General features: G+C 34.5%; 1 protein-coding gene across 1 annotated transcript in view; it reads left to right on the forward strand.

The window, feature by feature from the left end:
- Positions 1–14,129, forward strand: part of LOC129744081 (serine-rich adhesin for platelets-like) — a 324,036-nt gene that overhangs the window by 95,666 nt on the left and 214,241 nt on the right. Inside the window, exon 3 of the mRNA XM_055736434.1 lies at positions 2,345–2,518. Within this exon, the coding sequence (XP_055592409.1) occupies positions 2,345–2,518 (174 nt within the window). The remainder of the gene's footprint in view (positions 1–2,344; positions 2,519–14,129) is intronic.

The following is a 14,129-nucleotide window of genomic DNA, read 5'->3' on the forward strand; positions in this document are numbered from 1 at the left end:
TTGTTTTGTAGGGTTTTTTTTCTTATTGTCCGATTTCCTCTTTTCTACCTAGTTTGTTCTGACTATCGAAGGTGCTTGATCAAGTTTGATCAGTAGAGAACTGCGAATGTTACAGGTTTTGACCTCAGATTGATCAGGTCTGCCCCACTGTGCAACGTAGACACCAAAATGCTCTTGTGTAATCTTGACAAAATTCTTTCAGATAAGCAGTACTCTAACTGCGCTCTTTGAGGCACTTCGTCTCATTTACAGGAGCCTGAACTATTTTTATATACTCTCCCAGACCATTCGTCTTGTTTACCGCCGTAATACTATGGAAACATAAACTGTGTTATTCATTCTGTCTTATTCATCATAGCCGATATTTACAAAAAAAAATCCGCCTACTTCGTTTTTGGAACCGAACTCTGTCGGTCATATCGTCTCATTTACCGGAGCCGGAACAGCTTGAAAACATTTCGGCAGTCATTCCGTCTTATTTACTGAAGTTGGACCATCTCAGAATATTTTCCCGGTAACTCCGTAGTATTTGCTGGACCTGAAACATTATCAGAACAGTCTTAACAAAACCCTTTCAAATGTGTGCTTCTCTGGTAACTGTCTTAATCCTACCGAAGCTGAAAAAAACCTAAAATTCACATTCGTTTCGGAATATTATTATTTGATACATAAAGTGTATTCTCGACCAGCTGCTTCTAAACTATAATATTTGAAAGATCATTCATTTATATTACTTTTTTGGAAATTTTTATAGTCCTTCAACCAGACAAAAAGAAAATGGAATTTTGCTCCGAAAAAAAAGCAATTTCATCCTGCAAATCGGAATATCTAAAAAATTTGTTCTATATTATTATTTCTTGATGTATTTTTCTCGGTTATGGTTTATGGTTAAAACGAGGATTGCAGTCTTTGAACTTGTATTATTTGAATACACATTTTTTTCACATAGGACTCATATAAGGTAACAGGTTTTTTTACATGTATTATACGTTTTTGTTTTACTGGTCGAAAAATAAACTTCCCGTTCCCCTGCATGGGCGTCACTTGAAGGTCTTTGGGATCAATATGACTGACTTGTAAAGATAGATAGTGTTCATTTACCACCGTATCTCGATTAAATTTCCGGGTCCAGTTCGGAGCGTTTCGAGTAAACTAAATATCGGCGGCGCTCAATCGATAGAGTTCCTACAAGTGCAAGTAGGTACACCCACCATTCCAGAGGGGACCTACTTGTTGGCAAATCACTCCAAGAGCAATGTTCCATTGAAGTTTACCTCAGTAGATCCGGCGCGACTCTGAATGGAAATGGAATTTCGCAAGAGGGAGTTTAGCGGTGTTTATTATTTTAATTTGAACGGTTTTGCTTGCGCTGTTGGCTGTAAATGAATCCACTGAGATTGACTCTACTGGGAAGAGATGAAGTACTGATGCAAGTTTGTCTAAGATATTGACTGGTCTTCACGAAGTGGATAAGGGGTCTTCTATAAAATTGGAAATATTATGTGTAGCATCAAAACATTTTAAATTACGGTTTAAAACTAGTCATAATCTTCCACCAGTACTTTTACTTTACTTATCAGAAAATTTATAAGAAATCGATTAATTTGGCTTCATGAATGGAAGTCAACCACAAGGGCCATGGTTGATTGAAGTTAGTTCGACAATATGGTTGAACGGATCTCGAATCGGGGAGAAACCAGTTTTCGCCTATTTGTCCACCCGGGAACCGGAGGAAGTTGATTTGTTTGCGGTGTGCTCAACAAATTAGAAGCGTGTCAATTTCTGACTGTTGTTTTGATGAGCTGATTTCTAGCCAAACGGGAAACAGACACTGATTGGAGCTTAGAGTCAGAGGTTGCCTCATTCCTTAATGAGAATTGAAATGAATTTATGTTGAAATTTCAACCTATTGGATGGATTCCGACTTACTATACTAAAAACTGAAATAATAAAAATTCAAATCCTGATAACTACCTATTTGAAAATTGAAACTTAAATAAAAAAAAAAAGAAAGAAGAACAAAAAAAAAATTTCAGATTTCACCTGGGAGTCATGAATTTGTCCCTTTAAACCTCAAGAATGGAAAGTATAGCTGATGGCGATCAACATGTTTCGTAGAAGGAAGAGAAAAAACCGAACAATCACTTGCCCGAATCAACACATAAATCACTGGCTGGCAGACAGCATTCTTTTGTCGGTCTGTCAAATCCCGTTGCCCATAATCCTGAAATACAAATCCAAAAACTGAACCATCATCGGTCAGCTCAACGGACCGAAATCCATGCCAGAGAAAGAGATTATCATATCATTGATTCGAACTTTTGCCTTTTATTTCTCGTTTCAGGACCAGCAAAAAAGCGAGATGTCCGCACAATCAACTCGTCGTCGTCCGGCGATTTGGGTCCGCCCCCCTCCAAGACCACCCTCGGGACCGGGTCCCACATCAACAATAACAACAACAACAACGGCATCAATGGGCAACATCATCGGTCCAGCCTCCGGACGGCAGCCACGATGCGTAAGTAGCCTTCCTTGAATTGTATCTGTACACATGTATGATGTCTGATTGATGGTATTTAAATATGCAGATTGTTCCCGAGAAAAAAGGGCAACCGTTTATTGGTTTGGTTGGTGGGCAAAAATTTCTCAAGAAAAGTATATCTTGATCAGAACTTGTTGTCATGTTTTTCGTTTTCTTTCATCGTTTGACATTCGAAGAAAAGTAATTTATTGAAAAGGAAGGGGGGCATTTATTGGATATTTATCATGAACCTGTCTTTTTTTATGCCGAATTTTCGAATTTCCTGGATAAAATAACCATAACGTCAATTTGATGACAAACTTAAAAACATGACATCGCTTACAATTTAAAAAAAAAATCTTGTAATTCATCATCCGATAATATCATCTGGTTGAAAATGATCGACTAAAATCATGTGGAGCATTAATTTGGAGGAAACAGAAAGCATAGAAATAATCGCTAATTTTGTTTTTTCATTAAAAACTCAGTAGAATATTCGACCGAATATTCGGCCGAGTATTCGTTTGGCCGAATAGTTGAAAAGGTCATTATTCGGTATTCGGCCATTTGCCGAATACCACAATTCGGTACATCTCTATTGAAATCCAAAGTCACTACTTTCAAATCTAGCATTTTGAAACTCAATCATGAGTAAGAATTCGAGCTCGAAATTCCTATCTTCTACCTTGATTTTACTATTTTTCATCAAACTTTTTAGATCAGAACAATTAATCAAAACTGAAAACTTTTTGAATTGATATGAGCAGACTTATCATTCTTTACTAAGAATTTAGAACGGAAATTGGGCGTAATTTAACAGAAGAAAATTCATCATCGCTTAAACATGTGTTAAGGATCGGATTCAAAAATTAAAAGATTTTTTTTAACCTGAAACGAAAAAAATATCTTTGAATTCATTTTATTGTTTTATTTCTTCTTTTAGAATTTTGCAGATGAACTGTAACAAAGCTTAGTAGTCAAATTTTAACAAAACATAGATCCTGTTAATCTTTGCGTGTTTTTGAAATGCTTCTATAGTTAAGGTCAGTCAGGTTATAAAAAAAAACTTAGGTGATTATTTAATGCCTGAAAACAATCAATTGTTACCCTTCTAATGCAAGAATCATGACTTTTATAAAGTAAGCATAGCGTTATTTTAATATCGTTTTTACCAAAATAACACAACCCTACAGATTTAAGCTGTTATTTTTAGTGTTATAAAAGTTTTTATACGCCCCCTTAGTTTTTTGCAATACGCTCAAAAACTTAATGTTGCCAAAATCTAATGTCGTGATTTTACGATTCTTATGAATCTCAATTGATCATTGATCTTTTTTGTGTGTGACAAACGTGAGTGAATCTCTGAATTAAGATTCATACGAATCGTAAAATCACGACAATGGCGCAGTAGGTAAAATAAAGACAGAGAGCGCAGATTATCAAGGCTGCTGCTACGAACAAAATTGTTTCTGATTAGGCCACTCGAAAAAGACGGAATTGGCTTTAGAAGCTCAGATTTTGTAAGGCTGCTGCTGCTGATTGTTTGTTTTGATTTGGCCTTCCAGTGAAAAAATACGGAATTGGCTTGGGAAGTAAAGATTTTTAAGGCTGCTTCGTGTGTGTATTGATTTGGCATACCGGTGGAAAAAGACGGAATGGCTTTGGAAGCTCAGATTTTAATGGCAGTTTCTGCTGATTATTTGCTTTGATTTGGCCTTCCGATGAAAGAAAAAAGGCGGAATTGGCTAGGGATGTACAGATCTTAAAGGCTGTTGCTACTGATTGTGTGTGTTGATTTGGCCTTTCGGTGGAAAAAGACGGAATGGCTTTGAAAGCGCAGATTTTTAAGACTACTGCTGCTGATCGGTAGCAAGGTCCAGCCTATGTCTGTGTGGCTTGGCCTTCGAATCCCTTCAGATACCTACAATGGTTGTCCACTCCGCTTGCAATAGTCTCTTCAGATTAACCACAGATGCATTCCCTCTGAAATATTTAGTGCATTAGTTATTTCTACAATTAAACACATCTGACCTGTCGGCAGCTTAAGAGATTCGAACCCAAAAGTTTTCTTGCCGATACCGGGAATCGAACCCAGAACCGCGTACGTTGCCAGACTCGCGTCAGCCTATCCACTAGACCATATCAGCGCTTCACTGCTGCTGATTGTTTGTTTTAGTGAAAAAAATTGGAAATTTCTAAAGTAGCGCTGATTTTTAAGGCTGCTGCTGCTGATTGTCTGCTTCGATTTGGCCTTCCGGCGGAAAAAAAAACAGAATTGGCTTAGGAAGCGCAGATTTTTAAGACTATTGCGGCTGAGTTTCCTTTTTTTATTTGGATTTTTAAGGCTACTGCAGCTGAATGTTTGTTTTAAATTGGCCTTCTGTATCGATGTATTCCGGCTCTCGTGAACAGAGACAGAGTGACAAAGCACAGTTTGAGAAAGCTGTTGCTAAGAATGTTTTTGGATTGTTCCGGGTCTGGTAAATAAAAACAGAGCGACAGGAAAAGTACAGATTGGGAAGGCTTTTGTGAAGAATATTTTCGGATTTAATGAAGAATATGCAGAAAATAAATTAAATTTTAAACTATGGGGTATTTGTAATAAAGAATTTTGTATTTTAGAAAAACAAACGTCTGTCAAAGAAAGATTCTATTTAGAATAGAGTTGAGAAGGAATGTAGAGACGAGATGAAGATTGTGAAAAAATTACTTAAAATTTATAGGTTAAAGAATGAAGATGCGGAATATAGAATTAAAATTAAGGATATTTGGTAAATCAAATTTTGTTTTAGAAAAAAAAACAAAAGTTGATGCGTAAAAATTTTTGATTGAGAAAAGAGGTGAGAAGGAATGCAGAGTTGAGATGAAGGATATGATATGTAGAAAATAAATCAAATTAATAAAAAAAAATCAAATAAAATAATAGTTGTATTCGACTACATTGAATAAATAAAATAAAACGAATGTCTATGGCAATGTTTGTTGTTTTGGTAACACTATGCAAACAAACAAAACAAAGTCAGCAATTGATCTATTTTTGTGAGCGACAGACATGTCTGCTGAGTGAATTATAAGAAACGTAAAATCACGCAATCAATCAACTTTATTCTTACTTATTACTAAAAATTAACCGTTATTATGGTTATGAACGCAGTTTTTCATCAGTTTTTGATGAATTTTATGGATCCCGTCATTTCTGAGTAATTTCCTCTTTTTTATTTTTGTTATTTTTTATCAACATTAAAGAACGTTAAAACAAAGTTATGATTTTATTAATGATATTATTAGTTCTGCACTCAAAGAAGCGATTGCAAAATTTCAATGCCGCTTGGCGCTATCAGTATGCCAAAAATCTGCTGGAGAAGAATGATACCACTGTAAGAAAAACATTTTTTGGGATTTTCACCATATTGAATAATTTATCCCATAATTTAAAAAATAAATTCAGAATCGAACCCATTGCAACATTTTCATTTCTGCTTGCCAGTCCGATAACTTAACCAGTTAACCAACCAAGTCTGTTAGCAAACGGCTGTCTGCTGTTTGGCCGGTGGTTTATTCATCCTCATTTGTCTTTGATGCGAAAGGGATGAGAATTGGGATGGGAATGGGAAACTAGAAACTTTTTTATTTTGCCGGTTAACATACACACGCACAGCTGCTCGCTATCGGGCATCTTGGCTTATGGTTTCTTGCCGTTCGATTGGAAACAAAGAATTGGTTTTTTTAACGACGTATTACATACACATACAGCGCTTGGTAGATCATTCGACAATATCCTTGCTGGTTGATTGTTTCCATCCTGGTTTGTCTTGTGATGGGTTAAGGGATATGTTTCATTTAGTTTCTTTTAGACATATAAAATGCGGTTGCGCTCGGAGGACAATGTTAGTTATAAGAAAGCTCGTTAATGTGTCGTTCCGGCATAGAATCTTGTGCCGAAAATTCCACCTTCACAGAGGTTGGTATTAAAACGCTATTCGCTAGTTATTCCGCTACATTTTCGTTTTACTATTTATTTTTTAACTTTATTTCTGAAGAACATACGGTTCAAAAATCTCCATCACTTTATAGAAAATAACATTTATCAGCATTCCTGCTTGAAAAATTGCCCCTAGTAGTGTTTGTTTATCTTTTTTTTTTCAACTGAAATCTCGTAAGAAATTAAATTTGTCGACAAAAAAGAAGCGGAGAAACATGAGATATGAAAAAAAAGAAAGAAATTAAGAACAAAAGCCGTAAATATCATGAATTTTTCGAAAAAGATGCATCGGCTCACCGAAAGGACTTGAACCCGCAATTTCCGCTTCAGTACAACGGCGCGTTAACCAATTACACCACGGTGAACGTGACGAAATGAGCTCCAGTACGCGTACATGTCAAGCTCCATCGGTCGACTGCTGGATCTTCTATCGATACACTTCATGTATATCTGACATGTGTTCTTTGCCCACTATTGATCTCTCTCTTGTTGGCATCACCAGGGATGCCAATGTGCCTAATTTTTCAGGATTTTCCTGTTTTTTTTTTGGGCTCAGTCTGACAAACTGATAAGCCATTGAATTTCCCTGATTTTTGAAAAATATGCCTGATTTTGCCTGATTTTTCCTGATTTTTGCAAATGTGATGAAAAATGGGTAGTAAAGAACTGGATTAGGTACAATTGCCGAAGTTGAAAGAGAAAATGTGGCTGAATCTAAGCAATCGAATGATTCTCTTCAATTCTTATTTAAAAAAGGGAATTAAAGGGAAACTTTCGATTGTTTTGATTTAGTAGAATTATTCAACCAAGTAGGCCCACAATACATATTAAAGTGAAAATATGGAACGATGACCAAAAAAAGGTCATCACTTTGAGCGAAATTTACGTTACTTTAACGTAGCCTGATTTTGACTGATTTTTATTTCACCAGTTCCCTGATTTTGAAAAAAAATTGGCAAGCCTGATCACCACCCATTGATTTGGGTTTTTTTGCTGAGCGATGGTCGATTGCTTCGGCTTTGCCGCTACCTACGGTCAGGGTTGCTAACTTTTTTTTTCAAAAATCAGGGACTGGTGGAATAAAAATCAGGCTACGTCAAAGTAACGGAAATTTCGTTCAAAGTGATGACCTCCATGTCGTCGCTCCATTACGGTGTCTTTGGGAGAAAACATTATTTTTGGAAATAAGCATCGCTGAATTTGGCACCATTCGAAAGCTGGGACTTTCTCCTTCCATTTATATGTAAATAAGATGATATAATAGGAAAATTACTTATCACAACTTTGTACAATTAATGTCTTGTACAAATTTAGAGCAAAGAGATGTAATGTCGCAAACAGAGTGATTACTATTTCATTTGAAAAATCTATTAAACTTTTCATCACTGAGTGTACCAAGTCCAGAAATACTATTCTGACGACTTAGTTAATGATTGAAGAGTATAAAAGTGTTCACAACGATTCATTCAAATAAAAAAATCAATCTTTTGTATACATTTGATCAGGATCGTCTAAAGGAAAGAGCATTATTGGAGTTTAAATGATAAAAATGTCTCCTGGTTCTGTTGAAAATTAAGTAATATATATTTTGTGTACATTCATAAACAAATGTTTGGGACCAGAAAACAAATTGTATTTTCTTCTTACGTTTAAGCTATAATTTCGAATAATCCATCTGGATATTAAAACAAAATATTTTTGTTGAGAATCTTTCATCCCCTCTTTTAGAGATGATGTTTGAAGGTTTTCTTACTATTCACTGTTAATCAACTGTTCAATCTTAGACACGGGTATCACAAGGATGTAAAGTGTCATATACAAAATCAAAAAAGAAAAAAGTTTCAACCTTCTGTTCATGTTCAACATTGCATAGTTAGGGTTTTAGAGGCATTCTTGTATGTTAAAATGTGGTCGAATTTGAGTTTACACACGTATTTTGAGCAAAAATTCAAGATTATTCGTTTTTGTCAAAAGAACACTTACTGAACCTAACGTCCTACATTGATTTTTCTTTGATGAAAGGTAAAAGTGATATCAAAATCTCAGCATCAACTTTGTTTTCAGCATTTTTGAAGTGGTTTATTTGATATAAAACAATTATTTGAAAATTATTTCTCAATTCACTTTTTTGGTTGCCTGGGCTTAAATTCATCGCATTTTTGTTTAAGGTTTTCATTTGTTCAAATGTACAAAAATATTTTTTACGAGTTTCCAATATGAAATTAAAAAACGAGAGTTTTTATGTATTAGTATCCTATATGGAATATTGCATATATAGGTCTGACTGAAAAAGATAACAAAAAATAACTCCACAGATATCGTGTGATGAACAGAATTTATTGCAGTGATGTAACATCTTTACAATAGTTTTCTACATAAATATTCCTAGAATTTGCACATATTTAAGATGTTCAATTGCTGAAAGTATGGAATTAATAACAAAATTTTCAAGTAAAGCAGAAGCCAGGGAAACCCAATGGCATATCAGGTTGTCAGGCTGAGCCTTGAAAAATCTGGCAAATCCTGAAAAATCTGGCACATTTTCATCTCTGCTTACGGTCATAAGGAGAAGCAATCAGTTCTACTGAAGGTACCGAACAGACTAGTTGCTGCTAGATTAGAGACACAAGGAGGTGTTGCTCTGTTGAAATCAAATCTAATATTCTAAATCATTCAAAGTTATTGATCGCTAATTAAATACGCTGAATGTGCTGAATCGATAAAGCTTAAAGCACTCATCACAAATCGCTAACTGTTGAACAACAATAACGTCAACCAAAAATTATTTATATTTTTTCAAGCTGTATGTTGTTTTATCACACTTTTTTTGTTTATTTATAAACATCAAAAGGAGGTGGATTATTCTATAGACTATTGACAATTGTTCAAGCCAGTGCGTCTGTTTCATATTATTTCAATTTATCTAAAATGTTTTATAAACCAAAACTTAACATTCCTGTAACAAAACTGAAAATTCCTGTAAAATAAACATAAGACAATCTTGAGGCAACCTCGATATAAACGCAACAAACGAACAAACTAACGAATGATAGAAATAGTTCAACCAGATCACGCCTTCTGGTCCGATTCGACCTCCCCGAGTTAAGTCAAAAGTGCTTGGAAGTGCTGGAGGTCAAACGATGGTAACAACTTAGTCATTTCCAGCACCAGCATTATTCAGTCAGATGCATATCTGCTGCACCACCATCATCGCATTCGCAAAACTGCAACTTCCGTTACCCGTTTGCCTGTGTTTGCAGAAGCATAAAATGTTGTTGTGTAAAAAGTAGGAAAAAGGAAAACACCAGAAAAAATCAAGCAGAATCCAGAAACGATACACTTCCAATCCAAACGAACCGGGCTGAAGACGTTAGGTTGTTGGATTTTACTTTTCTGTTTCTCAAAACAATGGAGAATGTAACCGACTGGCTGTCAGGCATCAGCAACTGGAACCGGTTGAGTTACGGAAGGTGGTTTCCGATGTTTCGGAGCTGCTGGCTCCTTCTGGCCTCATAGTGTAAGAGATTAGGGGGAAAAGAATTCTACAACAAACCCCCCTTTTCATTTCTCCCGTTTGAGTTGGCTTTACCGATTTTCAGGTTGGTCGAAGTTGCATTCGCAACGAAACGGGACAAATCTGCAACACGACATCTCGGTAGCTGACTGTCACCGTCTCGGAAAGAAAAAAATCCTGGATTCTGAAAGCACCCTTCTTCGTTAGGTGGGGTCGAATTCTTCACGGTTTCAATTCAAATGAAAGTTTAGAAATTAGATTAAAATAAGTCTCTGAATTGTAATACGAATACACAACAGTGAATAGTATTTCAACTGTGAAGCTTGTCAAACTTGTGGGGTCCAGCATATCAATCACGGAAAAACACACGCTTGAGCGTGTGTCTTTAACAGTCTTGTTTCTTGGCATTTCAATCTACAAATGGATAAGTTTTCTCTAAACCTAACAAACGTATGACTCACAAACGAAAATTTTTTTTTTGCAACCTAATGTATCATAATTTATCTGTGCACACGAAATTTGCAATGTGCTGAATAATGTTCCGCTGTTTTCCCGCTGTTCAGCTATAATGATGTTTAGTATGAAAAATTTAAATAGTTATTTTCCACGGAATGCAAGTCGTTGCTTGGTGCTAATGTGGAGTTATTTAAATTAAATTCAACTCATAATTTTGTGACCCGTTGCATATTTCTTATCAAAAACATTTTTAACACTCTTCGTTATCTTTGATCAAAATATAAGTGGCGCGTGATAATAAAAGAAAATTAAAATTAATCAAAATAGCTTTTTTCAATTTTGTCTTGTTTGTCCAGCATGGAATTAATATTTTTATTCACTAAAAAATAAACAGAAATTAGAATTTTAAAAAACGTCAATTATAACAACAAAAATAATAATCTATTATATAAAATTCTCTTGTAACGGTGTTTGTAGTACTACTCCTCCGAAATGACCCGAACGATTCGAATGAAATTATTTTTAGAATATTCTGTAGCCATGCGAATCGGTTGATATCGAATAAAAACAACACAAAGTAGCATCAATTGTCCGTAATAATTAAATTTGTAAAAATTTGAAACAATTAAAAGTCATGGCTTCCATTTTTTAGAAGTTTTCTTTCATTTGGGCGCCGGGCGGTTTGTTTTTCGTCTCCATGGTCAAGGCGTCGTGAGCAAACGTCGCGAGAGAATAGTAACCATGGCATAGCATACTGATTAGTGGGAACATTTGGGCGCGTATTTCTCAACCAGGCATACTGTCAATGCACGTGATGGCGCTATGAAGCCTAGATGAGATATTTTTGTTTATGATTCCCAGCACATATTAATGAATGCGGCCTAGATGTGACCCAGATTGATATTTTGCCGACCGAATCAAAACCATTTAAACGATTTTAAAAATTAAAACTATTTTGATTCTGTGTTAATTAAAGCAGCATTTTTTGTCTATAAAATATCAATATAATATTGATAAAGGTATCTTTGCGGACGTTTGTAACAAAGAAAGTGAGAAGATTTACAAACAATTGTATAATCCAATACGCCTAGGTTTCTATCGATAGCAGACAAAATAATAATATGTATAATTTTTTAGAAACACAACAAAATCCGATGAAATTGAACAAACACATGAACTGAACAAAAGCCTGTCCTTGGAAATAGATTTCATCTAAAAAGTGAGGATTTGCATTTTCCGGAAGAATTTTCAGTTGAGAAGGTACACTAGGGCAATTGCAAACGTTCAACATTTATAAAAAAAACCCGATTTAATACACTTAACAGTGGATTGGAGCCTTTCTAACAGAGTTTAAATTATATTTGGAAATATATAAAATAATATAGAATATACATGATAGATTCCTTCCCTCTGAATCATATAAGTATGATTTCAGATATTCAAACACGAAAAATTCCAATCTCAATATAAAAAAATGATGCCTGATACGTTTTTTTGGGGAAAAGCGAACTGGTATGTAAGGAGCTCATTTTATGTATGGAAAATATGGTATTTAAACAGTAGAATTTCCAAGATTTATAACACGCTGAAATGGTGCCGTGGTAGCAACCAGAACTTTCACGTTGCTGGTCACGGTTCGAATCTTACTGTTTTTTTATGCTTTTTTTTACTGAATATGTAAAACCAACTACAATATTGATGGATAGCCGTGACGCGTGCCCTAGCATGATACCTTTTTTAGAGCTCAACCATGCATAGAGGAAAAATTCCCACAAAAGGAGGGGAAAGTAATATGACTATTAAATGATTAATCTCATTCTGTAAACTAAATCTGAAATCTTATTCTGATTCTAAAGTTTGAATTTTGAGTTACAACACTTAGTCTAATATTTGAATATAAGTTCCAATTTCAAATTCCAGGTTGATCTTTAATCCAAATTCTTAATCAGAATTCTAAATCTGAATTCTCAATCTGAATTCTGAATCTGAACTCTGAATTTGAATTCTAAATCTGTATTCTGAATCTGAATTCTGAATCTGAATTCTGAATCTGAATTCTGAATCTGAATTCTGAATCTGAATTCTGAATCTGAGTTCTGAATCTGAATTCTGAATCTGAATTCTGAATTCTGAATCTGAATTCTGAATCTGAATTCTGAATCTGAATTCTGAATCTGAATTCTGAATCTGAATTCTGAATCTGAATTCTGAATCTGAATTCTGAATCTGAATTCTGAATCTGAATTCTGAATCTGAATTCTGAATCTGAATTCTGAATCTGAATTCTGAATCTAAATTCTGAATCTGAATTCTGAATCTGAATTCTGAATCTGAATTCTGAATCTGAATTCTGAATCTGAATTCTGAATCTGAATTCTGAATCTGAATTCTGAATCTGAATTCTGAATCTGAATTCTGAATCTGAATTCTGAATCTGAATTCTGAATCTGAATTCTGAATCTGAATTCTGAATCTGAATTCTGAATCTGAATTCTGAATCTGAATTCTGAATCGGAATTCTGAATCTGAATTCTGAATCTGAATTCTGAATCTGAATTCTGAATCTGAATTCTGAATCTGAATTCTGGATCTGAATTCTGAATCTGAATTCTGAATCTGAATTCTGAATCTGAATTCTGAATCTGAATTCTGAATCTGAATTCTGAATCTGAATTCTGAATCTGAATTCTGAATCTGAATTCTGAATCTGAATTCTGAATCTGAATTCTGAATCTGAATTCTGAATCTGAATTCTGAATTCTGAATCTGAATTCTGAATCTGAATTCTGAATCTGAATTCTTAATCTTGTAAATCTCATTTTGATTGTTTTGCATCACACGGTTTTCAACATTGAAATTTCTTTCATCCAAATTTTTTTTTATGATTTCGGATTTTACAACTTCTAATAGTATGGTTTTACCCCTAAAAGTATGCAGCAAACTTAATTTCAGAAAAATTGTGAAAAAAAGTTTTCACAAAACAAAATCGTGTTTTCATGCGTAATGATCTTTAAGTCATCGCAAATTTATCAAAAACTGTGCAAATTGGTATCTTGGAGAAACAATTCCAGAATTGAAAATTGATAAAGTGAGGAGAAATTTTACGGATGATGAAAAGAGCGAAAGAACATTTTTGCAAGGAAAATTTATTAACGTACACCATACTTTACCTCGCAACATCCAGCTTCATCAATTTTTAATTCTGATATTCTTTCTCCATGAATCTAAATTTTTCACCGATATGCCGAAAATAAATTTACAAAAATTCTGAATCTGAATTCTGAATCTGAATTCTGAATCTGAATTCTGAATCTGAATTCTGATTCTGAATTCTGAATCTGAATTCTGAATCTGAATTCTGAATCTGAATTCTGAATCTGAATTCTGAATCTGAATTCTGAATCTGAATTCTGAATCTGAATTCTGAATCTGAATTCTGAATCTGAATTCTGAATCTGAATTCTGAATCTGAATTCTGAATCTGAATTCTGAATCTGAATTCTGAATCTGAATTCTGAATCTGAATTCTGAATCTGAATTCTGAATCTGAATTCTGAATCTGAATTCTGAATCTGAATTCTGAATCTGAATTCTGAATCTGAATTCTGAATCTGAATTCTGAATCTGAATTCTGAATCTGAATCTGAATTCTGAAT

Source organism: Uranotaenia lowii, chromosome 2 (genome assembly GCF_029784155.1).
Source record: "Uranotaenia lowii strain MFRU-FL chromosome 2, ASM2978415v1, whole genome shotgun sequence".
Taxonomy (NCBI): domain Eukaryota; kingdom Metazoa; phylum Arthropoda; class Insecta; order Diptera; family Culicidae; genus Uranotaenia; species Uranotaenia lowii.